Source organism: Melopsittacus undulatus, chromosome Z, assembly GCF_012275295.1.
Source record: "Melopsittacus undulatus isolate bMelUnd1 chromosome Z, bMelUnd1.mat.Z, whole genome shotgun sequence".
Lineage (NCBI taxonomy): Eukaryota > Metazoa > Chordata > Aves > Psittaciformes > Psittaculidae > Melopsittacus > Melopsittacus undulatus.
This window is the reverse complement of record NC_047557.1, coordinates 20,153,701-20,180,458: the sequence shown is the minus strand read 5'-3', so window position 1 is coordinate 20,180,458 and position 26,758 is coordinate 20,153,701. Positions and strand designations below refer to the sequence as shown.

The following is a 26,758-nucleotide window of genomic DNA, read 5'->3' as shown; positions in this document are numbered from 1 at the left end:
CTCTAGGCATTATATTAAGTATAAGCAAGAAGGAACAAACAGTTTCAGGTAACAGTCATGTACACAGCTGTTCAGAGAGAAGGAGTGATTTTTTGACCGAAAGGCTAGCTCATATGTATTTCAAACACCAACCAAACAAAACAACAACAACAAAAGGTACAGTATTAATTAGTTACACTATAAGTACCAGAACACTTGTGAACATGAACCCTTATCAGAAATAAACCATGCATCTGAAGGTTCAAACAGCAGGGCTTGCTAACTGTTTGGCACATCGATCAGTGCCAGGAGGCACTGCAGGAATCAGTCACGTTTGGTGCACTTCTGTGCTCCTGAAGCATTTTCTGAGCCCTGGGCTGACCATGCAGCAAGCAAGACACTGTCAGAGCATAATGGTGGTGCATTACCCATGCACTGTATTAGCATGCTGCTAAAAGCTTTAGTCCAGATTTTAACTTATAAAATGGGTTGCGTAGTATTAATTCAGCTGAAACTATGTAGCTCTGAAGCCTCTGCCCAAAGGCATCTAATCAATCAGAAATTTAATGTGGGTGGTGTGTCACCCACTATATCTCAACACTTGGCCTAAATCTGAAGAGGCTGTCTGTGTCTGAACCATGGTTCCATGACATTCACTGTTATTTCTGTGCTGAGAGAGACAAGTTAATACAGTGTGCAAGTACTTTTTCACCAAGAACTGTGATGAGATTGAAAGTAGTTTTGGATATCTTATCCCTGTTTTCAATTTGATCATACAGTCCTCTTCCATTGCTAGAACACAATGCTTTTTAGCCTGTTACTTTCTCTTGGTGCAGCTATGCTGCACCAGTGGATAAATCAGGGTTCTAGTCAAATCCTGCTTGTCTCCTCCAAAAACTCATAATCAGTGACTACTGGATATATGTAAATAATGTGCCATTGATTGACAAAATTTTGGTCTTTGATTAGGGATGGGATTTCCAAAAGTGTTCAGCCTAACTTCACTTGCATTTAAGAAAATTGCAGTTCTGCCCAGGGCTTTAGCCAGTCTGGTCTTGAAAATCTCCCAGGATTTGATGTGAACACTTAACAAATTAATCTGGCTAATTCTGAACTCTATGACATGTCTGAATGCCAATACAAAAATCCTAGGAGTTTTTAAATACTGACTGGTTCTGCTGCTGTACTTCAGATGAGCCTTTTCCTTACAATACATGGCTTGCACTCTAATGAACGCTGTTACTCCAGCAGCTGCTTCCCCCATTCTCCCCATGCCATGCAGGAGACATGTTTAAAGTTACTTGTCTCAGAAATGCAAAGGAGAGATTCTCCCTGTTTGATTTTACTGATTCTCTTCTGCCCAGGCTCTTGATGCAAAATTAAAGCAGTTAATTCATCCTATTTAAGTCAAGAACTGTATATCTATTACTCAAATTGTTTAAAAAGATACATGCTAAAATGGCTATTGCCATCACTAATTAGAGACTACAGGGTCATAAAGAGGCATGGATGGCCTGGAGTTCATTGCATGGTCACCAGGTAGGGTCTGGAATTCAGTGCAATGCAGTATAAACAAGGTGTGGCTGTAACAAGAGGCATCTTGGAGTCTTTTTTTCTTGTTATGATGTGCACAGAAGATGAACATTTTGCAGCAAGCACCCCAGAGAAAAGCTGGAAGAATACTTGCATTTGTAGCCGTGCTGCATGACCCAGGATATGCACAAGCTCATGTAAGATGTGACTATGTTCTCCTCTCTCCTTGTCTTGCCTGAGATGGCTCAGAATAATAAGACAACCTAAACATTTTTTAAAAGACGTGAGGGCTGAATTTGAGTGCTGTCTCAAGACTTCCCTGCTCCTTTCTCTCCAGCACCAACAACTGCACATAACAAGAAAAAGATGGAAAACCATCTATCATCTCACGAAGTTTTCTCAGCTTCTTATAACTTCTTTTTCCAAAGCAGCTGGTATGTAGTGAGTGAAAACATATTAATGAAAGTCTCTCAGCACACCATGCTGCCTCAGATGGTAGAAAGAAAAGCAGCATCCCTGGAGACAGACAAGATACAGTTGGGATGGCACATGCCTCTTCTACCTGGCTGCTCACCATCTCCAAAGAGGACAGTGCTTTCTCTTCATGGAAGTAAACAAATGAAGAAGAGCCTCAGTGTCTACTAGGAAAACAAGTGCTTAGGTAAACTAGCTAGCAGGACAGACATGGTTTAAAAGCACAGACTGAAGAAAGAACATGTATTAAGTTAGGCAGCCAATGTAGTGCCCTGATGGTATATTCATTTTACATGGGTCTATAAGCCTTGTTTCAAAATAATTTTTATTGTGTCAAAAGTGCATATAGGTTATTTAATCAGTAAAAAAGGGGCTGTTTTCTCCTAGTGTGTTTTGGGAGTTATATAAATTACGCTCAAAAAAAGTAATTTGCGCAGAGGGATTTCTTTGGAGTTTGCAGTACATTGTGTTACTTCCTTTTGTAATTTGTCTTCTGATTTTTCCCATTGCAGACAGTTTAAGAATGTCAGCCTTGTCCTAAATTCTGTCTAACTGGAACAATAAAGCAGTTAAAGCTTCTTCAATTATGCTGTTTAGTTAAAAAATGTCATTATGACGCAAATAAAGGAGTTGTACAAAGTACTCCAGGGCACAAATGTAAGAAACTGTCACCAATTACTAGGACTACTTTTAAAAACTGTGAAATATGACTATTTTTGACATGTTATTAAAAAAGAATTTGTGTACTTTACTCTGCTATCTTCACAGCCTTTTGCTGATCTTATGAATGTATTCAGGCTAACACCAGAAATTTTGACAATTTTTTATTACTTCTAAAGTTTTTAAAACTCTTGTGAAACTCTGATTGTCTTGTCAAAATGGATATCCCCAAAGTAAAAGTGAGGTCAAACTCCAGTTCACTGAGACCAGCAGCACTTTTGCAATAGGTCTGAGTAGAATACAGGCAGTGTGTTGCCTGTGTTTTGGTGGTCTTTGTCTCAATGACTGAATGACAGATAAAACTCCTGAAAACTTAATATGCAGGTTTGACAGCAATGTGACAAGACAGTTTTTGGCCATGAACAACCAAGCATAATGGATTTGGCTCTGTCACGGATAATAGAAAACTGTGTGTTTAGTATCTCATGCAGGTAGAAATGGAAAGAGATACTCAGCCCTCCAGTACTAGGTAGGTACTACCAGAATCTTAGTAATGATGGAATGAGAAATTAAGTTCAGTATCAGAAAGGTGTTATATAACACATGCAGCTCCCATGGAAATGTAAGCATATTTGCTATAAAAAAAGGATGAAGTACCTAATATCTGAGTGTGAGCACTGAATACCCACATCCAGTTGGATACTCACAGGAAAGCTTAGTGGCTTTGGGTCAAGGAACTAACTTCTAATGCAATTCTGGAAATTCTTCTGCAATTTCCAGTCATCCAGGATGTGTAACATAATGAGTGTAGATTTGCTGAGGCAATGTACTCCAGGAAGTGTCCCTTATACAAATGAGCTGGACAGAATGAGGGGTTTTCTCTCTAAAGTAATGTTTCTAAATTGATTTTCAGTGAGGAGAAAATGTAAGTGGCATCAGGAAGTGTATTGTAAGCCATGCTGGCCACCGCCCTAAGGATTCAATTATATAATTTGAAACTGATGAAGCAAGAGTCGATTCTAGGCAAATGTGGTCTGAGGACATGGTACCATCTGAAGTAAGTGTAATGTGAAACAGTAAAAAGAGAAACTAACAGCCATCCTGCATGCAAAAGCCAGATGCTAAAAACTGGATCATCCTTTCAAACTAACAACCTTTCCATCACCTCCATACGCATTCTCCACCAGCTGCTGGTGTAAAAGAAAAGATTTTTCTCCCAAATAAATTAATAAGACAGTATAAATAAAGGCATATAGACCATTCACAAATACTCTGTTGGCCACTGAACACACTGGAGCTGCCTTTGCTGATAGCTGCATTAACAGCCACAGTTGGGCTGCTGTGGTGGAGGGGTGTCCTTTAGCCGTGTGTTCTGCTTGCTGGCAGCAATGGTTGGATCCATCTCCAGGCTTTCCGACATCTTGTCACAGATGATATCCACGAGTCTCTCAAACGTCTGCTTGACATTAATGTTGTCCTTGGCACTTGTTTCAAAAAATTCAAATCCTAAGAAAACAAACAACATGTTTATGTTCAGTGCATATTCCAGGGTCTCCAATAAATATACAAACTTCTCTTGGGCAAGAAAGCAAATGTGAGAGCACGTGCAAGAGAGAGTGGTACTGGAAGAGCAGTTAAAATTGTAGCACAACCAAAAGTAAGTACATTAGTGGCATTTGTTTACACCAAGCCAGACAGGAACAGGACATAAACATTCCCTTAGAGAAATTCTACTTAAAGATAGTTTAATTAAAAAATCGTCACCAGTTTAAGAGCATTATTTTTTTTAGAAATGCCCTATGTACCAACTCATTGAGAAGAAACAATCTACTGTTCCATCTTTATTCTGAACATTATTCAGCTGGAAACAGACACTTCCATTGTATCATTAACCTGGTGCCAAAAAAAAAGCTATATTTGGAAATAACTAGTTAAAGAAACAAGCAAGAAAAATAAAAACTGCTGCAATTTGATATCTCCTTATGTTAGAGGTGAATCCACGGGAGCAAAAGGACTCCCAGTGCCACAAACCAGCTAAAAAGAAAATAAAATGCACAAAAGCATGTAAGGAAGAAAACTTCCTCAGTTTGTGTGGAAGAACTTTTTATCTATTCATTCCCAATGAATACTCCAAAGGCAAAAATCTGAGCTACCCTTAACCCAGAAGGACACTGGAAGCCTTTAAGGAACAGAGCCAGCTCTTCTAAGCTCTTTTCTCCATGTCCATTTATCCCATGTCTAAACTCCCATGTCTGCCTCCTTCCTCTGGGCAAGGTTTGCAATTTGCTGATCAGCCTGCAATGCAGCAGGCTTCTGCCAGTGCTGGCTCGCCCCATGTTCTTGCTTCTCTTGCAAAATACTTGCAGGAAAACTGTTCGCAATAAAAGACCATCCAAAGAAATCATACTGGAAAGAGATGTGAAACTACATGGCCTTTTTAATTAAGCTTGGGTTACACGTCTCCTTTGTTCCAAACTAGAAGGAAAGTGGGGAAAGCCAGTATAGCTTCACTTGCTGTGCTGCATGCAGGAGAAGACTGTTGAGAATGCTCGGGGACAGCATGGGGAAAGGAAGATTCTCAACATTTTCAGTGCTCTGTTTTGAAACCTGGCTGCAGCTCTAGTACAGCAACACAGTCAGATCATTCCACAAGTGTTAGTTCACAGGAAGCAGGAGGAAAGCAGCCATTCCAAAGAGGAACAAGTAGGACAAAAGGGCAGAAGGGTTGGAGCACTGGAGAAGATGACATGAAAAAGAATGAAATTTAAGGACATTTATGAGAGAGCAGTTTTTACAGTTAACAACACAGAATAATAGGCACATGACATGATCACAGAATGGTAGATATGACAGGTATATGAGTCACAAGAAGGGAGGAGAGCCATGTCAGGAAATAATGTAACATGGACAGGATCAAGAAAAGAGACACATTATCACAGTTAGGATGTTTTGCATAAAAACACTGAAAAACTCAGAGGCACCCATTCTCCAAGTAAAATAGAGCCATACAGACTGCTCAAGCACAAACATACTTATTCAGATAAAGTAAGACACTACAGCTGTGGTGAAATCTCAGTTTCACTCGAATTTCAGTTACGATTTTGATATAAGAAGGAAATTGCAGTCACAGTAGTGGTGTAGCTGAGTATCAGGCTATGCCTGTATATATATCTCATCAATTTAGTCACTAATTACCTGAGCTATCCAGGGCCTCCCTGGCTAGACCCTGCATAGGTGAGACAATGCACTGACCCATGAGAAAGTGACAGAACTCCCAGCTGCCTCCACAACAAAGTATTTGCTTTAGTCTTTACAGGAACTGTACAAGTAGGCATCCCTGGAGACTACCCCCAGTCAGCCTCTGCTGTGCATAGACAATATGATTAGGAACTATTTATATGCTTAAATGTATTGATAAATATCCTAAGTAGAGAATGGGTTATGCTGGTGGGCTTCCCCCAGGCAGTTCTTGCTGTAGAATGGATTCAGCTGCACATAGGTAGGACACTTGTAGTTGGTCTGTGGTGTAGAAACAGTTCTTGTAGAAGCAGAAATGCTCACACAGAACAGTTTTTTTTGAAGACAGTTAAGACAGTTAAGAAATGCTTTGTGTACAGTTTAAAGTAATTACTGCCAAATGATCATTGTATGTAGTGAGCATACATGTATGTAGTAGGACTAGCCAGATTACAAGAATTACCAGACACGAGTTCATGGAGTCTCATTTGATGCAGTTGAAGACATCATCGCAAAGACCCTTGCAACAGAAGCTCATGTTGCCATCCAGCCAGCCACTGAATGTTCTGTGCAGGGGATTCAATTCCTCACTGACAGTTACCTTATGTAAAAGATCCCAATAAATTAGAGTGGTGTTTATTTTTCATTTGTTTATTCAACAGAAACTCTGTTGAACAATTTCAAAGAGATATGGAACATTTTTCCCAGCAGCGTGCGTGTAATAAATAGCTGAATTCTGGTTGTTTTCCATTTTATGTAATATTTTGCAGAACTTGACCTTTCCTCTCCTCCTGACTCATCTTGCAATTATTTTACTGATAGTGCTTAGACACCCTAAGCTTTTAAAATGCACGTGTATGAGTGCCCCAGACCTCTGCCTTTTAGTACTTTCTTCAGGTTTTTTTCCACTGCTCATTATTAACAGAGAAAAGATCTTCCATAACACTGTAAACCTGAAGTGAGGTAATTCTCTGGTGATGCCCAGGGTTCTGCTCAAAGAACACCACATTCCTACCACCTGTGATGATCAGTACTGTTTGGTGTGGATGAGACCTAGCAGAGTTGAGTACTGTACAGAAATGACAAAGCCCAAGAGGCAAGCTGGTAAGTAAGGCAGAAGAGAACCTGGTTTCAGCTGGGATGGAATTAATTTTCTTCTTAGCAGCTGGTGCAGTGCTGTGTTTTGGGTTTAGTGTGAAAACAGCAATGATAACACAATCATGTTTTTAGTTGTTGCTAAGTAGGGCTTATCCTGATTAAGGACTTTTCAGCTCTGCCAATGAGGGGCACAAGAAGTGGGAGGAAGCAGAGACAGGACACCTGACCCAAACTAGGCAAAGGGGCATTCCATACCATGGAACGTCATGCTCAGTATATAAACTTCAGGGTTTTGGCAAAGGAGGGACTTATTGCTTCTTGAAAATGATTTGGGCATCAGCTGTTGGTGAGCAATTGTAATGTGTACCACTTGTTTATTCCTTCCCCTCTCCAAGTTGTTCTTATCTCAACCCATGGGGGTTTACATTTTTTCTGATTTTCCTCCCCATGCCACTGGGAATTGAGGGTGAAGTGAGTAAGCAGCTGTGCAGCACCTAGTTGCCAGCTGGGCTTAACCCATGACAAGCCAAAACTGAGTAAATCCAAAATATCAAAGTGCTTCCTGAACATATGAACTGTGTGGATGGAAAATGCCTCAAGATGTTCTAATTTAAATGCCTTATTTGTGTTTAATTTAGTTTTCCCTTTGCTGCCCTTACACTATGTCTCTTTCCCTTATCTATCTTCTTCCCATAGTATTGACTCAAAGAAATCTTCCAAGCTCTCAGCAGCCCCCAGAGAGCACTACAGCAGCATGGGGCAGCCAAGACATCAATAGGGTGCTGTTGTTCATCTGCCGAGATATAATGCACACAGAGTAGTAACCATCCTCAAACACAAACAGCATGAATTACTGACTTTGTTCTTTCCCTGCCTTGTGTTTGTCCTGACTTCACAGAGGCTCCTTCATCAGTGCTCATTAACTCTTGTTTATGGTTCTTTCAAAAAATAAAGAAGAAAAAAATGACACCTGTATGCAGAGCAAAGAACATTCTGCACCCTCTATCTTCCTGAGAAAATGTGACATCAAGAGGGCACACAAGACAGCAAATTTTAAGCACAATTCCACAGTCAATACAGACAAACTATGTTAATGTTTCACCAGCTGATTAGGAAGACCTTCTGGTTTTGGAGTGGTTGTCCAAAACCCAAGACAATTTTATTTATCACCCCTGATGTTAGGTTTAACAAATGCCCTCAAGAGTGTGTTCCTGCCATAACTATCCTTTCTTGAAGACAACCCTGAACCATGATTTTTGGCACTGCTCTTGCCAGTGCCCTGTTGAACCCAGTATTTTGAGCAGTAGGAGACTAAAACATCAGAGCAAGATGCATCTTCTCCCTTTGTCACACACTGGTGTACAAAAGGCAAAATCTAGGAAGCCATGGGAATGAATTATTTAATAATGTCATAGCATATAAACGGAAGGAGCTTTATTTTCTTTGATTTATTTTCTTGGATTTTGCTTTATTTTCTTGGATTTCCATCCTGTGGGTAGTTCTGAGGGGGTGCCGGTAGGCACTTCTTGCCTGCTGTGAGCAGTATCTAACAAGGTTTGCATTCACACTGCAGGCTGTCAGTCAAGGCAACTGCAAGCCCTTTCTCCCCTCCTCAGACATCCACTTCCTCAGAACTGTTAATATATTTGAGACCTCTACTGCTTTCTCAAAGAGTGGTAGACACCCACGGCATGATTGCAAAGGTCAGCTGGGAAGCTGGGCTGGAAGTAGCCAGTGAATATTGATGTTCTTCAAAGTACCTCCTATTCCCTACAACTGTGGTAGCAGACCTGGTTACACTGTGCTCTGTGTAACCCCCTAGTGCAGCATGAGCACAACACACATGGTTTGGACCTATAGCAGGATTATACTTCTGCAGCAACTTTAGGGGCCCTGATGTTAAAGGTATAATATACTCTGTAGTAGCAGTACTTGTAGACTAGTTGGATGGGACCTATGTGGTCTAAACAAGCCCAAGGGCTACACTATGTTACATAAAGTATTAAAATAACATTAAGCCCCCAAACTGGACTTTGCTAATATTACCTCAGCAAAGAGCAATGCTTTAGCACCATTATGGGTAGAACTAATGTAAAGGTTGTTAACAGAAATGCTTAGATATTTATCCAACCTTTAGGGTAGCCAATTTATGTATATGTGTATATATATATATATATATATATGTAAAGGTAAAGGGGACTCTCAGCTGCAGCAGAATGGACAGACCTGAGTGGCAGTAATGTTCTAACAAACCCCTTCTTTTCTGCTCTTTTAGAACAGCAGGTTTCCATATAAATTCCGGTTGTACTGATTTTGATTGTGGCTTCCACATACTTTTTAAATAGGTGCATTTGGGCAATTTATTAGATTCCTGACAAAGATTTTCTTTTGCTTGTTTACAAGAGACGTTTGTGGAGCAAACACAATCCCTTTTTTCTCCTTCTCATTAAGTAACTTTCCTGTAATGCAGTTCCAAGTGTGTGAAAGCAACAGCAGGCTGGCATTTCCCCCTCGTAAAAAGCCATCCTGGGGACAGGCGCTTTTAACTGCTCTGCTCTTCTAAACAAAAGACTCTGGTGTATGTCAGTCTGTCAGTGCTGTCTGTCTCCTTCCTCTGGCACTAATATTTGCTCTTTAAAAAGAGCTAAAAACCAGTTAAGGATGGAACTATGAACACACATGCTCTTGCACAACAATTATTTTCATGTTTAATGAAAAGTTAGGCGCAGCACATATCCATTCTCTGCAAGCTGCTGGTGACCCTGCCTTCTACACCACAGCCTCCAGCCAGCCATGAAGGCAAAACAGAACTTGCTGTTCTAGTAAGCTGTGTGCTGAGGTGCCTGACTTAGATGCCAAAATTACAGCCCTAAAAATTCCTCCTCAGTTGCTGCCTAAGCTCACAGATGACTGATACATCCAGTGTACCCACAAATGCCTAATGTACACATCACCCCTAGGGCTTATACCCCAACGCAAGTGAAGGCTCACTCCGGTCTTGATGCTGGGGAACTGCTGTCTTGTCTGCCAGCCCTGGCAGGATTCAGAAACCAGTCATGGTCCTACCCTATCTCAGCAGCAGGCCTGGTCTTGCAGGCTTGGTCAGATCACACAGAAGTGCTAAATGCTAAATTGCACCCTATAGAAGCACACAGCACTAACAAGTACTCTATTTTCAGGCTTGCTGGGGTGCTAAATGGGTCTAATTTGAAGAATTTGGACCTATGGCTGGTTTGGACCTACAGCAGTATTGTACTTTTGTATTGTACTCTGTAAATGGGAGTATTTGCAATTAAAAACTAATGAGTGTTGAACTAATTTGTAGCACACACATAACAAACAGAAGTTGTGCAGAAGCACGTGAACAACCAAAGAGCACATATACAATTACGCAGCTAATTTTCATGCATAGCAAAACGCCATAGAGAAACTCTATGCCAAACTATATACGCAACTGTTCAGTTGCATGTGCAGTTAGTCTATTCAAAGCTCTGCACACATCTCTGCCTGCTAATCCTTTGCAAGAACATAAATCACAATATATCATACAGACCATGAATAAAAGGAACCAAGAAACTGATGCCATCTGTGAGTTATTCATTTTATTTCTGTTCTAACAGATGACACCACACTTTCATGAACATATGAAACTTTGAACTCAGCTGAGATATATGAGATGAATATGTCAGAAAACTGTGTGAGTAATGCAGCTGGGAAGTATGCATATATTTTGCTTGTAAGTTCCAAGCCTGTTTTACTAAATGCTTTTAAGTACATGAATACTGACTATACTGGGACTACTCTCAATGCCCAGTGCATATAATGCTCAGAGCAAACAATGAAAAGACAGGGTTTCCACACTCTTTTAAGTAATGATTAGTGAATATACTTGTTTAAAAGTGTTTGCTATGATTCCCATGTCAATATTAACATTACATTAATTAGTTCTCTCTACTGGCTCATATGTCACATTTCTGTATTTTCTTGGTAAGATATCTCTGTGAGGTAAACTTACATGACTCAGCTGTATTTATTTCCTCCTGTCTGGTTTAATCTCGTTACTCTTTTAATGATGCTATTATGTTAATCAACCATTAATTAGTTTCTTTAAAAAGCCTGTACCACTTAAAAAAATACTGAATAGGGTGACAAGGAATGGATAAGGTGTGAGATGGTCTTTGTGTCTTGAATGATGAAATAGTCTGGGAATTTCAGCCTGGAGAAAAAGTAGGGGTATGATAAAGGTCTCTATAACCAATGATGTTACAGATCAGGTAACAGCAAACAATTGTTCACTGTTTCTCAGAATATAACAGTGAAGAAGCTTCAAAAAAGCTATCAAGTGGCTGATTCTTGTGAATCTTGTGAAGATAAACTGCATATTTAAAAGATGTTGTGGATGGTATGGTTTTATATGGTTTCCAAGACATCAATGGACAGTCCATGTTAAAAATTATGAAAGAGCAATTGAATATAAAGATACTGCCTTTGGTTCATGGGACCCATGAATATAATTTGCTACAGCCTGGTAAAGTATCACAATATGTTTGTCCTATTATATCTTACACAACGCACCTACTGTTCGCTGCTATGATCTGTGATGGTATCACCAGTGTCATGCCCTATATCATTAACAACAAACTTAGGAAAAAAATAAAACTAAAGTGGAGACAAATTCTGCCTTGATAAACATTCTACTAGTTTTCCTTCATGGTCAGATCTGGTTTTCTTAACCATTCTTTTTTGTGAACTTCTGTTAGTGTTATGACAGGATACTTGACTAGTTAGCCAGACTTTGGCAGGTAACAAGGCCTACTGCTGGTTGATCTAAACGACTTGTTTGAATTACACTTGAGGATTAAGCCAGCACTGAGATTCAAGGAAATGAGGTCAACAGCAACAAAAGAAGCCCAATTTTCCGATAATGCTGGTCTCAGCAGGACACTGTGCTTCCTGGAGAGTTAAATGCCCAATGCTCTTTTCTGACCTTTGAAAACCCAGACCAAAATGTACATGTATTCCTTTTCCCAGTGACTTCAAATAAACCAGGGCTGAAAATAAAACCACACTTGAGAACAGCGTGTTTCACAACATGTTCTTTGTACAGCAGTTGTGCATTGTGCTTGCTTGTAATTGTGACTGCAAAACGCTGCAGACCACGTCGTACAAAAGGCCCACAGTCTTGAAATGTCTTGCTGGACACAAAAATTTATATTATTATTTTTAAAACTTATCCACAAGAGATGTTATCAATTAACTGGCAGAGAAAGAAAAGACAGTCCCAAGTGTTCAACACATGTGTCCTTCAAACTGGCCAACATGGACAGAGCACTTACTACAATTTGGTTCAGGGAAACTTGTTCTGCTTTTCCTGACACCATATCCCACAACCTCTGAGCAGATTAAACAAATTATTGCAGCTGTACAGAGAACATATAAACATTTGTGTGTGCAGTCTGAGTACGGTAAATATACTGGATCAGAGCCATAATTTATCTGACACAATTATCTGCCCTTGAGGTAGCCACAGAACATATATCTCAAAAAGGAAAACCCCAGAGAAGATGAAGACTGGAATAGAGGATAATCTGCTCCCATAAGGATTGAATTCTAAATCCCAGGAGTTAGAGTTTGCTTTAAAGCTTGAAACATGAGTTTTGATATCTAGCTCATTACTCTTCCTTTTTTTTGTTTTGTTTTTGCAAGCATTGGTTATTACAGCTGCAGATTCTTGACAACATGCAAAGTTCCTTCTTGTCTTGCTAAATTCATGACCTTGGGGATTCCTTGTCAGCTCGCTGCATTAATCTTTCCATAGGAAAATAGTTTAAGGAATAGAAATTCAGATTAGTTATGTCACTTTAAAATTAAAGAAATCTTCAAAATCTACATTGGAAATTTATGTTTATTGCCAGCCATTTTAGTGCCTGGGCTAAATGGGGGGTGGAAGTATAGTGTTACATTTTTTTGATCTCTTTTCCACTGAATACACTTTCCTTGCTCCCAGTAAATAAGTAAATATGAGAAATGCTAACAAAGGGAAATATATATTGGAATATATAATGTGACAAGTGTTTCTGCACAGCCTCTGTTAAAACAGGTGCAATAGTACCCATTTTGGTTTTGTTGAAACAGTTTTAGAAATTCTGTTTTTCACAAATGTTGGCGATTTTTCTGAACATAACCTGCTGTTAAATCTTTTCTGTCACATTTAAGGGACTAATTTATGGTAATTTTCAATGTATAATTTACCTGTTACTCGCAATGCTGATTTAGACATAATAATAGCTTTTACGCATAACACATATTTAGACAAATGCAATAGGAAGATATGTTATTCTGATTAAATTACTTACCAGAACAAGCAGTTGTATAACCAGAAAATTTATTTTAAGAAGAAAGGTCAGCAAGCTATGAACATGCATAGGTTAAGAACCATCAGCATGGGATCAGATCCAGCACAGGTAGTATACTATGAAATGGCACTACCTCTCTCTATTTCCCATGCAGTTACTCTTACAACACCCTTTCCCCTAAGCTCCTACATAAGAATAATAATGAGGAGATCATGGTTACACTCATGTTCACCAGACTGAGCCTTTACCATAGCCAGTTTTAAAAATAGTAAGAAACCTATGCCCAGTACAGCACAGAAATCAACTTCAAAGTATGACAGGGTTTGATTTGCACACCTGCTGAGAATGCTCTCCAGAGAATGTAAGTTTGAAGGAAAAATCAGGTTGGTAGTAGTATTAAGACAATGCTCTCGAGATTTTCCATTACAGTTTGGCCAGTGTCACCTCAAGAACTTTACATGGTATGAAAGAATACCACTGCTGGGCAGAAATAGAAAGAACAGAGATGTTCACAGCTCCATAGTTTTCTGAGTGGACAAGGTTTGTCTCCTAAATAGAGACTTCATGAAACAGAGGTTCACATTATTTACACTTGTGTGAATGTGCAGTAGTTGAACTATTAGCAGTGGGAGCTGGATATTTGTGTCATTCTGGTTTGGATTATTGGTTATCATAACCCAAATGTTCTCAGCTTGCAAAGTCATGTAGTCCACACTCCTCTTTTTTTTTGTGAGTTTGTTGGAGGCTTTTTTTTTAGGGTTCCCCTCAGTTGCATCTGCCTATAGCTATAACTATCTAAACATACTGTATATATACAGACACATGCCAAATCTTGCTGCTTATCACAAAGGCCATAATGTACTTCCTGTCTAAGGATCAGAATTAGTAATGTTTTATCAGATATCAGTCTAACCCGGCCTCTGAGTCAGCACTGGTCTTGTGGACACTTTTAGATGGCAGACATGTCACAGCTCTGTATCAAATCATCCCTGGACACATGTCCATTCTAATGATGTTACAGTATTAGTGGTATCAACAAGGACATTTCAGACCTCAGCCTGCAGAAACAAAAGAGAGGTGGTGTATGACTATTCCTTTAAAGTGAATGTGTCACAAACATTTCATTACAAGTACTGTAGCAATTAATGATGTTACTTTGTGATTCCTTGCAAGTAATCATAAAGCTTTTGTAATTTCTTACCAAGTTGCTCTGCTAAATGTTTGCCTCTCTCAGTGAAGATTACCCGTTCATCCTCCATGTCACACTTGTTACCAACCAAAATAACCTGGGCATTATCCCAAGAGTATGTTTTGATTTGAGTTGACCTTAAAAAAAAGACAGAGAGAGAGAGAGAATGAAGCCAAAGCAAATTCCCCTTAAATCAATTTCAAACAGAATAGCTGCAAGTCAAAAAGACAATACGGATTTTGACATCCAGGGTAACATGATTCTGTTTATTTATGGATTTCAACTAAATTAAGGATTATCTGTCAGGAATTATTATTTCAGGAATAATATAATTACAGGTTTTACTTTTGCATGTTAAAACAAAGCAGTTTTTCAATATTTTCTCCTGTCATCAACATTCTTCCTGTATTTTTAGAAAGAAGAGGTGAAGCATTCGCCCACACAATTAGAAGAATTTTCATATTTTAATGCAAAGTTTATCCTATAAAACCAGAGCTTTGAAACAAAATCAACAGCTTATTCGTCATCTTTCACATTTTAAAAATCAGAATCTAAATTTATTATTAAAACTTAAAAACCATTCTGTCTTCCTTCTGTTGTTTCTCTCCAACATGTTCCGATATAGGTCTTTGGCCTATATGGATAACAGCAATATTTACACTGTATATTAAGCCACAGACATGGGCTGACTTTGAGTTTTGATTTACCTCTCATTCAAATTATACAAGTGCTAAACATGACTACAGCTGAATTGGAGTATCTTATGTCTTGAAGCACCATGGCATCTTCAGGAGTGGTGATGAAACAGCTTACCATACAAAGCTCTGTTAGAATCATAGAATGGTTTGGGTTGGAAGGGACCTTAAAGATCATCCAGTTAAAACCCCCTGCCATGAGCTGAGTAAAATACTGCTCTTCTGAAGTTTGAATGAAATGCAGTTAATGGGCAACTTGGGAACACACTTCAGGCACTCCTCAGGTGCTGACTGCCACCATTCTGCTGATACTCAGACCTGCTCTGCAGGAAGGAAAGCTACATGTTCTGGTTCCAAGCTCAGCCAGGAGTGAAGCTGCTGGCTACCACCTTCTAACAGAGAGCAGTACATGCTCTAGAAGGTAACTCAGGGTGAAGCAAGCTTACTCTAAGCATTTACACTTTGCCTTGGACTTGTGACTATGTCTGGCTTTAAGCTCTGAGTCAGCTGCTCAGTCAACTGCTTAATAACTGTAAGATATTAGTATCTCTTCTGTCCCCGTATGATCAACTGAGAGAGAAGATTATGTAAAGCATCTCTCACTTCTCCCTTTTTTGAACAACACAAGCTGCTTAGAAAAACTGCACTGAAATAGAAACCAATCTGCTACACATTTAGGAGACCTGGAAGGGAATCCTGTTGTATATCAGGGCTCTAGGTCTCTGTGAGAAAATATGAAATAGCTTCAAATATCTGTCACCTATTTTGGAAGCTGGTCTTTGTGGGTACTAAGTTCACTAGTGATCCCTTCTTTTAACAGCCGTTATCACTACATATTCAGATCCCTGTTTGCTAATGCTCCATGCACAAAAAAATTTAAGATGTTGAGAGACAAAAAATGGATCAAATCGCCTCAGCTGGCTTTGCTTACTGCCAGACCAGAGGGATGAATATGGGTAAAAACTGCTAGTTATCTTTGTAACCCCGGGTCCAGTGCCATTGCCCACATTGCCAGAGCCACAGGGCATGAGTCAAAGCACCTTTAAGCCATGTGTGATGGGTTTGCAGTGCCAGGCAGAGGAATTTAAGGTGAATCATCACACTGTCTTCAGGGTTGTTTTACTTCATCAGAACGAGGAAAAGGGAACTGAAGCAAGCCCCAGGCATTTAGTGCTACACAAGAAATGAACACCGTGCTAATTTAAATATGGTTGATAGTAATTTGAGTAAGCCATCATAAGTGTAACCAAAGCACCCTGTAGACTTAAATTTCACTAAAGATACAAGTGCTCAGAAAGAAAGGGCACTGTGCATTCATTTTTGCAGAAATATTCTCTTGGAACCATGCTGAGTCCTTCTGGAATTTGTGGTTAAGCAAAAAAAGAATTATTACTATTTTTTTTAACCAGAACCTCATTTGTCACCATAGCAACTTCATAAATACGAGTAGCTCAAACGTCAGAGGATGTTAGTCCATTAAGGTCTCTAAAAGAGCTTAGCTTTGAACAGTTATGAGTTGAGGATCAATTCTTATGTCAAGAGGAAATTGAAAATGTTTCAAAAGCTGAATACACAGTAAAAATATTAAGGTTTACAGAAGGAACTACGTGCATACTCTGCAAAGGTGAAATATAAGAAATTGATGAAGACATAAAACCTGAAGAAATATCATCACACCAGTATAAAGAGAATTCATGCAGCCTTGTTTTTCAGACTCTTGCTCCAGAGCCTTACATGAGTTTCTTTGTTAATGAATGTAATCCGTTTCATTTTACTGCAGTCAGACATGACTTTCTTTCTCTGAACTATATGCATTCAAATGCTTATCATTCCCAAAGCAACCTAATTTATTCTTAGAATTTTTTAATCTGGATTCCTTATGTCTCATCTTCTAGCTATGAAGACATTTTTAAGCAACAAGAGATCTTGTCCTTGATTACAATTCCAAAAGCTTGCTTTTTCATATTGCAAAAATACAACTGACTATGAAAACCAGCCAAATGTATCCCCACCCAACCCCACATAAGTAGGAGCTTAGATTCAAAGAATTTACTAGGATTATCATTGTCATGTTTCCTTGTAGACATACATTTCCATTAATGGCTGTAGATTTTGATTCCCATAATTCTCCACAAAGGCCAACACACAGGTCATTTAAAAAAGAGAATCTGCTGTTCCTTGCATATATGACCTTTCAAATGACCAAGGCGGCTGATTAACCCAAAATACAAACCATTGTCCTTGTAAAGAACTTTAGCCTCAGGAAAACTGAAGACATGAAAAGGGAAAACTAATGTTTGCAGTAAGCTAAATACAGCCGCTCTTGTTTAGTCTCAGTGACCTGGTGTATGTCAATAGTAATTTACCCTGTACATCTTTCACATTCTAGTTGTATAGTAGGCAGACAATCTGTAACATGCTTGAATTTTTATAACGTACAGACACCAGAGGAGCAGATTAATGCAGAGCTCAATGATCCATTACTTTTCAGTGGTCAATGTGAGACTTGTTCTCCACATACTGTGATTCTGCCGTATTCCTTGTCAGTAAAGAGCATTAGCCGAGTGCTAACTAAACAGTTCTTTATTTTCCACTGCTGGTTTAAAGTACTGTGAAGTTACAAAGGTAAATCTCCAAAAGAGTTTTGGACTATTATGACAGAAGACTGAAAAAGATAATATGGAGGATTTTATACTTTGTTTGATGGAATGAAATACTATCTGAAAATATTGCTCAAAACACGGTTTTGTGTTTTGAACAAAAAAAAAAATCCTACTTTGTTTGAATGAACCCTAAAGGAAAGGTGAAATTAAACACTTCACTCTGGCATATGTTTGGACGCACACTGCTTCAGTATTACCACACTACCTGGATCTGCTCCTAGGAAATGCCTTGTAATACTTGTTAACTCACAAAATATTTTTCTGCAAATATTGCTTTTTAATTTAATAGGATATAATGAGATTTTGTATTGCTGCCACTTATAACACTGTCATTTACTGAAGAAGAGAATAAAACCAGTGTTTCCTAGGCAAAGCTATCCACCGTTACTTCAACTCTCATGAGCACACAAGTTTCAAAGTCAATATTACAATGCTTAAAATGGTGAACATACCATTATAAAGACCAAAGACACTATTATCATGCTCTAAATCCCTTCAAGTAAAAAAAGAAAATAAATGTCAATTCTGGTTACAACCAAGCATAGTGAAATGCATCTTCATGACAGAGAGGAAGCAGTAGGTAATGTTACAGCACATTATCTTTTGGGAAAAGATTAAGTACAAGCTTAAAGAGCTACATGTACAGGCCAGTCAGTGTCACTTTAATCCCTGATAAGGTGGTGGAATGGCTTTTCCTAGAAGCCATCTCTAGGGACATGGAAGACAAGATGACCAGGAGTAGTCAGTATAGATTCATCAGAGGGAAATCATGCTTAACCAACCTGTTTGCCTTCTAAGATGGCTCAACTGGCTGGATAGATCAGAGGAGAGCAGTGGATGTTGCCTACCTGGACTTAAGCAAAGTTTTTGACACTGTTTCCCATGACATCCTCACAGAAAAGCTCAGAAAGAACTGGCTGGACAAAGGCATGGTGAGGTGCAGAACTAGCTGAATGGCAGATCTCAGAGGGTTGTGATCAGTGGCACAGAATCTAGTTGGAAACCTTTAACCATTGCTGCCCCCCGAGGGGGCAAGTGCAGGGTCCTGCACCTGGGCAGAAATAACCACGTGCATCAGTGCACATTAGGGATTGACCTGCTGGAAAGCAGCTCTGCGGAGAGAGACCTGGGGGTCCTGGTGGACAACAATTGTCTTTGAGCAGCATGTGTCCCTATGGCCAAAAAAGCCAGTGGTATCCTCAGCTGCATATCTGGGGAGGTTATCCTGCCTCTCAGCCCTAGGAGGCCACACCTGGAGTACTGTGTCTAGGTCTGGACTCCCCAGTACAAGAGAGACATGCTGCTCCTGGAGCAAGTCCAGCAAAGAGCTAATGGAATGATTCGGGGAGCTGCGCCTGTTCAGCTCAGGGGAGATCTGATCAATGTTGGTAAGTATCTGAAGGGAGGATGACAAGAGGATAGAGACAGACTCTTCTCAGTGGCACCAGGCAATAGGGTGAGAGGCAGCGGGCATAACTAAAATACAGGTTGTTTCACCTGAGCATAAGGAAGAACTTCATTACTGTGAGGGTGACTAAGAATTGTAATAGAGCCCAGGGAGGCTGTGGAGCTGCCTCCCCTGGAAATACTCAAAAGCCACCTGGACACAGTACTGAGCAATGTGCTCAAGGTGACCTTGTCTGAACAGGGAGGTTGAGCTAGATGACCTCTGGCACTCCCTTCCAGCCTCAACTATTCCGTGATTCTGTGATTCTGTGATCTATTCTCAGATATGACTGCTTGACCCCTATAAAGGAATCTGTTTAATAAAGAAATTTGTTCTAGCAGGAAGACTGAATCCAACTATGAAAGAACAAAATTTTCTACGAAGCAGGAGACTAACCTGAGTGCAGCACATGTGAACATGTAAAGCTTCAAAACATTGGCCAGGCAACAATGTCAGGGTGTCTGTGTGTGCTTGTGTGGGCAGCTTACAAGGACAATTGCACAGCATAATGGACTAGGGTTCAGAAATACGCAGCCCCAGCTCGCTGAGGTAGCTGAGATGCTAGAAGACAAAACGCCTGGCACAGAACAATATAGGAGCAACGGTGTGACGTTATCATTGTGAAAACTAGACAGTTCAGGAGGAGCTCAGAAACACAATGGCAGTGGAAGAGCCCAAATAATATCCTGGTCCTGGCTACTTACAGGTCTATCTCAGGAGGTATCAAACTGTCAAATGCCCACATCCACAAGCTCAGAGGACCACAGCAGCACAAAGGCAGATGACAATCAAATTAAGGACTCAGGAGAAGAGATACCACATTGAGGCCCCTCATAGGGCTGTCCCAGGAGAGCCCCAGCCCCACTGTCCAGGCATGAAACCCATTACCATGGGTCTACATTGGAGTCTTTTATGTCCAGGTACCAGCAACTAGGGAGGATGGGATTTAGGGGCAGCTACTGGGTAGACTGAGCATATAAACACAGCTGATGGAGGTACCCATGCTGCATGTGTCTACACAGATGTGGAAGTAATGGAACTCCATGGTGCTCTGCCAGGGAGAGGAGCAGGACAAGACTGTTGGTGCTGTTTGTGTTTGTGAGAGCACTCTGTGTGTGATGTGTGTGCCTGGCCATGTATATATGTATTATATATATATATATATGTGTTATATATGTGCATGTGTCCTGGGTTCAGCGGTAGCAGTCATTTTTTTCCTTCTCAGTAGCTGGTGCAGTGATGTGTTTTTGACTTTCAGCCTGGGAACAGTGGTGATAACACCGATGTTTTTACTTGTTGCTCACCAATGTTTAATCTGACCAAGGACATTCTGAGTCTCGTGTTCTGCTAGGGAGGAAGGGAAGCCAGGAGGAAGCAGAGACAGGACACCTGACCAAACTAGCCAATGATGTAATCCATACCACAGCACGTCATGCCTAGTATATAAACTGGGGCAGCTACGTGGAAGGCCTAGAGCACTGCTTGGGTCGGGCTGGGTATCGGTTGGCGGGTGGTGAGTGGCTGTATTCTCTTCCCATGTTATTTTCCTTATCATTATTATTATTGGTGGTAGCAGTAGTGGTTTTGTCTTAGACCTTATGTACTGGACTGTTCTTATCTCAACCCATGGGAGTTACATACTTTTGATTCTCCTCTCCATCCCTCCGGGAGCTGGAGGAGGAAAGCGAGGGAGTGAGCAGCTGCATGGTTCTGTGGTGCTGGCTGGGCTTAAACCACGACAGCATGTTGTGTGCATATGCCTACTGGGAATACATCTTTAGTCTCTGTGCTGGTTGGAGGCTCAGCATGCCTTGCCTCTCTCTAGCTGTCAGATCCAGCATGATATATATTTCCCCTAAGGGTTCAGACTTAATTCAGCTACACACGGTAACACCGTATTGTACCCTGGAGAAACTGCTACAGAAGCCAAATCTGCAGCTTGCTATACACAATACGTTTCAGGTTGAACTCACTTGTTGGTATATCTTAGTGTTCACACTGAATACACCTCCAGAGGATCACTTTCTTACTGACTCATATATGTCCGGAACAAACATTAATCTAACCTGGAATTATCTCTAGTATATTCTCACCCACAGACAGCACGGATAGCAAACAGATAAATTCTATAGAGATTTGCCCATATAGTAAACATATCAGGAATATGAACTTTTAGAGACAGCTTCAATCTACACACCACTGTTTGGACCTAGAGCCCTCTAAGGATGCCTGTCATCCCTAGAAGTACAAAGCTCTAGTGTCAGAGAGCTCTTTAGATGAATTATGTAGTAAGTCAAATGCACTGACAGCAGAGAAGCACCCTAATAAAAACACTCTTGAGTACAATGTTTATTTCACCAAGTTCAGGAACATGTTGTACTGTTGATGTTCTGGTTTCAGAGAGGAGTACACAATTAACTGGAGTGCATCATGGAATCAATCATAGAATCACTAGTTTAGAAAAGACCTTTGAGACCATCAAGTCCAACTACAACCATTATCAGCTTATCAGAAAAACAAAGAAAAAACAACAAAGCAAAAATGAAACACAAAACAACCCAAAACCAAATTAACAAAATCTCTGCCAAACCCTTTTTTTAAATCTTTTAAATTTTTTGACATTACTGTTCACTGTTCGATCCTTGTTATATCCCTGTCTATAGCATGATGCCTCCAGAGCCCATTAGCTGACCAGAAGTTGCAGTACAGTGACAGGATCTGGGGTGGACTACTTTCTAAAACTTTCTCCATTTATCTAAGTAACTGGTGAGGTTGTCAAGAAACAGCTGAATTTGGATGTGTGCCCAAAAGCATTCAGTGCTTCCAGTTGAACTTCCTCCTTTTATTTGCAAGTGAGCGTGCCAAATGCACTTCTGAGCAGGAAGGCTGGCTTTTCAGCATTTTCAAGAGACATAATTTTCCTTTTGCAATTGAGGGTATCTTTCCTCCCTTGCCCCAGTCCCCATCTTATGATATGGGAAGGTATGCAAAGCCCTCTCCACACCCTGACACAGACTGGGATAATGAGGGAAAGCTTGCTATTGACATCTTTTTAGGGAATAGGACTGTGTCAGGAGCCTTTTCTTACCCTCCCTGTCTGTTATGAGCTCTGGAACTCTCCTCATTAAAGCCATCTTTTCCATAGACTGAGTCTGAGGTCTCCCTCATCCTACCATACTTCTGCGTGTACCATACGCTTTCCACATGTCAACAACAACAAACCATCTGTTTCCAAATGTCCTCCTATATGTCTCCTAGACTCTTATTATTCCCAGCAATCGTGATAGGTTATTTGCCTTATGAAAGCCCATCTACTTTTTCCATTTCCTCTCTCTATCCCACTTTTCTTGGGGATATGATGGAGATGGGGCCCATACAGTATTATTCTATACAGCACATTAAATGATTGCAATGCTCAATCTTGATGGCCATTTGGAAGCTGGCTTTGTACCAGCTGCCCTACACTTGATTCTCAGACCCTGCTGCAGGGATGGGCAGGGAGGGTGGTTGCTTCAGGCTTTCCATCTGTTCTCCAATAAATAATCCACTGTTAGTGGGAGGACAAGCCATCCAAAATATATGAACCTACCAACTAAAAAACACAGCTCAACTTTTTGACTGGAATTTGAAGACAGTGCTGAGCTGAAAACCATGAAGCACTGAGCAAAACCAAGGCAGAAGAGCCCTGGAGTACTTGAATAATAACTTTTTGTGGCCATGGTTACTGACATAGAAGGTATATACTAGAAATAATTAGTAATAACATCAATAATAATAAAAATCAGACCTTAACATTTGCCAGATACTTGTTGACGTGGTGAGCAGCTGGGGGCATACAAAGCCCTGAGAAACAGAGCTTTGAGAAATAGCTCAGGATCTTTTCTCCCTTTCTGATGAAGAAGATCTGGATATTTACAGATTTTAAACTCGAACTATTTTTATTCATTTCATTATTCTGGCACACTCCAGCTGATGGCCATAAAAGCTCAGCGACTGTGGCTAATACAAATTCTTTTACCTCTTGCATTCATGAAGCTCTTTAAGCCATTTGAAGCAATTAGTGAACACCAAGAAAAGCAATCAATAAAGGAAATAATTACCAAAACAGAAAGCTGAGGTAGATGAATGTGTGACAATAGGGAAACTGCACTTCAGTCCTTCTCATTGAAAGAAGGACTAAAATCTAGGGGGTGTCCTAACCTCTCCACTTCTATTCAAAATAGGTGATATATACCAAGTCTGTGATGCATGTTTTCAATGATGATACCAGCACCTGCTCACTGAGAGTCAGATTTTTTTCACATATGAGAAGAGAACAGACTAAAATGACCTAGCAACACAGAAGTGTCAAGCATGGATAGAGGGAGACAAAGAAGAGGAAAATTAAACAAAATAATCTTTTTCCATCTTTGGTATCACAAAGCAGCAAGGGAAAGGATGTGGGGAGAAGGGGTTGTAATAGCAAAAATGGGATATACCAACCCCTTAATTCTTGCAACAGGCTCTGATATATGAATATTGGCCAGTTCTGACCGTATTTGATGTGTCAGTTATTGTTTATACAATATTATGTTTTCTGTCTGGATTAAAGGGCAAAGGATTTAGCAAATGCCTTATGATTATGAAATAAGCTGATATTGAAGAAACCAGAAAAATACCAGTGACTCACCACTTCCTTCTGACAGGCTTTATCTTCCTTGTGCAGAGCAAAAGAGTGCACACCATGAAATGAAAGGCTACACCTTTAACATTCCCTTAGAGGAATATAAATCAGTGATGCAGAAACTGCATAACTAGTGTGACACTAACAAATCTCTGGTTCATTTTCAGCCAGAAGGCTAGTCAAAATGCATATTGCCTACTGCATCACAGTCTTTCATTGTTCTGGTAGGAACTACGTCTACTTTAAGGGAAATAAATATAGCTTTGCCAGTGAATAAAAACCAAAAGCTACCTTAACAGAAGATTCTGAAACAAGTTTCTGAGGCCATAACTTAATTTAAAAAAAAAAAACTGCTACAGTTCAGTTTTGACAGGTTATAAAGATAATCAAAATGAATCCAGTTCCTCTGGAAGGTAAAACTGAGCCAATTCTTAATATATGCATTTTTATAACATTATGTGAGGAATATGACACATAATTTTGAAAAAGTTTAGTTACAAAAAAAAAAAGGAGAAAGGAGACAATACCTAAAGATGAAAGAGCTAATATTCTCTGTGCGTTTATGACATCTATTATTCTGCATCGCGCTGGTAGTCCATTACCATAATTGTAATCAGGAAGTATATGCTTGCTCAATAATATCCACTCTGGGTCTGCATTTAACACAATACAGTAAAACCTGAACATGGCATTGATAGCTGTGTAATTGTGTGTGGTATCAAAGATGGGAAACAGGCATCACAGAGATTCCTCAATGAGAATTTTCTTTCTAATCAACCATTTCTATCTCTTCTTACCTCGCAGAAAGAAGTATGCAGTTTTTTCCATACTTCTGTGTCCAAAGAATCCTCTGCTAAGTACCTTACTGAATGACATTTAATTTTTAGTATAATATACAAATATTTTAACAGTTCAAGAATTAGATTTGGTGTCATTTCTGTACAGTGTTGTTTCAAATATGAGTACGAAGTGTCTGTTGTCAGAAGATTAGTTTCTGACATTAAAATGCAAATCCACTTGATAATGGTATATGGTACACAATCAATATATTGTGTGCAAAAGATAATAATGTTCAAACTGTAATTCATACGTACATTCTTTTACTTGGAGTTACAGTGAAGGACCAGAAGCCTGCAGGGCACACTTGATTTGTATTATCACGTTGCAGATGTCATTAATTTTTGCATCTTTGGTATAATCTCTGCATTTTACTTTGTTCTTTTCTGTCAAGTACACATTGAAACTACTTTCCAGTATCAGTGTGGCAGAAGCCAAACTATGCATTTATTACATTTAAATAAATAAATAAATGAATAAAACTGTGCTCAGAGTTAGTATTATACTCCATATCCCTCCTCCACAGTAACTCATGTGCCTGAGCCCTGACGGCCATCTCTTCAGAAGAAAAGTCCACCAGTTGAGGTGTTTTCTTGTATGGGCACAGCCAGAACACCACAACAGGCACTTAAACAGCTAGCAGTAAGTTGAAGAACAGCCCTAGGCAGAGTAGGGTCCTTACACACAGTATGCCACCATACTATTGCATACCCTGGAGGCTTTTTCATCATGGAGGCAGGTGACTTGTACGGACGATTCTGACCTACTGCTCAGTAAGGCAGACTTTGCATGAAGGTGTGCAGAATTAATAAAAGAAAGTAAACTCCATGTAAAAGTCAGCCATATTTCATTTGTTTTCTGATGTGTCGTATATACTTATTTTCCAAGGTTTTTGTTTAGAGAAGTTGAACAGATGCTTACACAGACAGTGGAGAAGAGGTAACAACATGCAAGATATTGAGGGCAGAGAGACTTTCCAACCTACTTCCTTGTATCTTGTGTCATGATACATGTATACATTTCAGTATTTAATTCTTATTCACAGGAGTACAGAATCTTCCCCTACAACAAGGTTTACTTACGAACAGACCAACTAACATAACACATTTTTCACAGAGGGACACAGTAACGACACATGTTAATGAAGAGTTTTTATGTCATGTATAATGCCTCAAGCTGTGTCATACTGTGGGAAGTGATTTAGTAACTCACCACACAGACAAAAGGCGGTACATTTTAATTTTCTCCCTGCTGAGAAACCACCATTAAATTATCATCTTTCAAAGCTAATACTACACATACACAATGCACAAAGTTATAAAAAATATAGGGCTTGAAAGGAAATGGAAAAAAGTATTTACAGGAAAATAATATTAACAGAAACAATAGAGGCAACACACAGTCTGCACTTGCACATCTTCTGACTATTGCTTCCAAATGAATGATCCTATTTATCACCAGTTTATGCTGATTGCACTGACTGTCATTGGAACTCTGAGTAATGATCCTAATCGATACAGCTAATGCTAACTCTGGTTATACAAAAAGCATAGCTGCGAAGTAAGGGAGTACTGAAGTTATTTACTGAAGCAACAACAGCATCTGTTTGAGCATGTTCCATGTTTAAGTAAATGAGAAAAATTTCACTTAAAAATATTTTTCTTTCCATTTTGTATTTATATGCATATAGATATACATAAGGAAACAGATACAGACACATATGTATGTGTCCTCACCTTCACTATTTTTCTTTCTCAGTGAGGTGCTTTTAGGTATGCAAGCAATACCAATGCTGGATAAGTTCTTTTGGTCCTACATGCTCCTATCTAACATTTCCCTCTTCACTGCACCAGCAGCACTCCCTGAATCCTGGACTGTGCTATACTTACTGCTGAAGAGCCTCTTATGAACTTCTGGGTTATTTATT

General features: G+C 39.7%; 1 protein-coding gene across 2 annotated transcripts in view; it reads right to left on the bottom strand.

Moving 5' to 3' along the window:
- Positions 1 to 3,964: 3,964 nt before the first annotated feature.
- Positions 3,965 to 26,758, bottom strand: part of RAB3C (RAB3C, member RAS oncogene family) — a 115,293-nt gene continuing 92,499 nt past the window's right edge. For both annotated transcript variants that reach the window (XM_034073063.1, XM_005151936.2), the window contains exons 4-5: positions 14,539 to 14,663; positions 3,965 to 4,152 (exon numbers count right to left, since the gene is read on the bottom strand). In XM_034073063.1, the coding sequence (XP_033928954.1) occupies positions 3,965 to 4,152; positions 14,539 to 14,663 (313 nt within the window). The remainder of the gene's footprint in view (positions 4,153 to 14,538; positions 14,664 to 26,758) is intronic.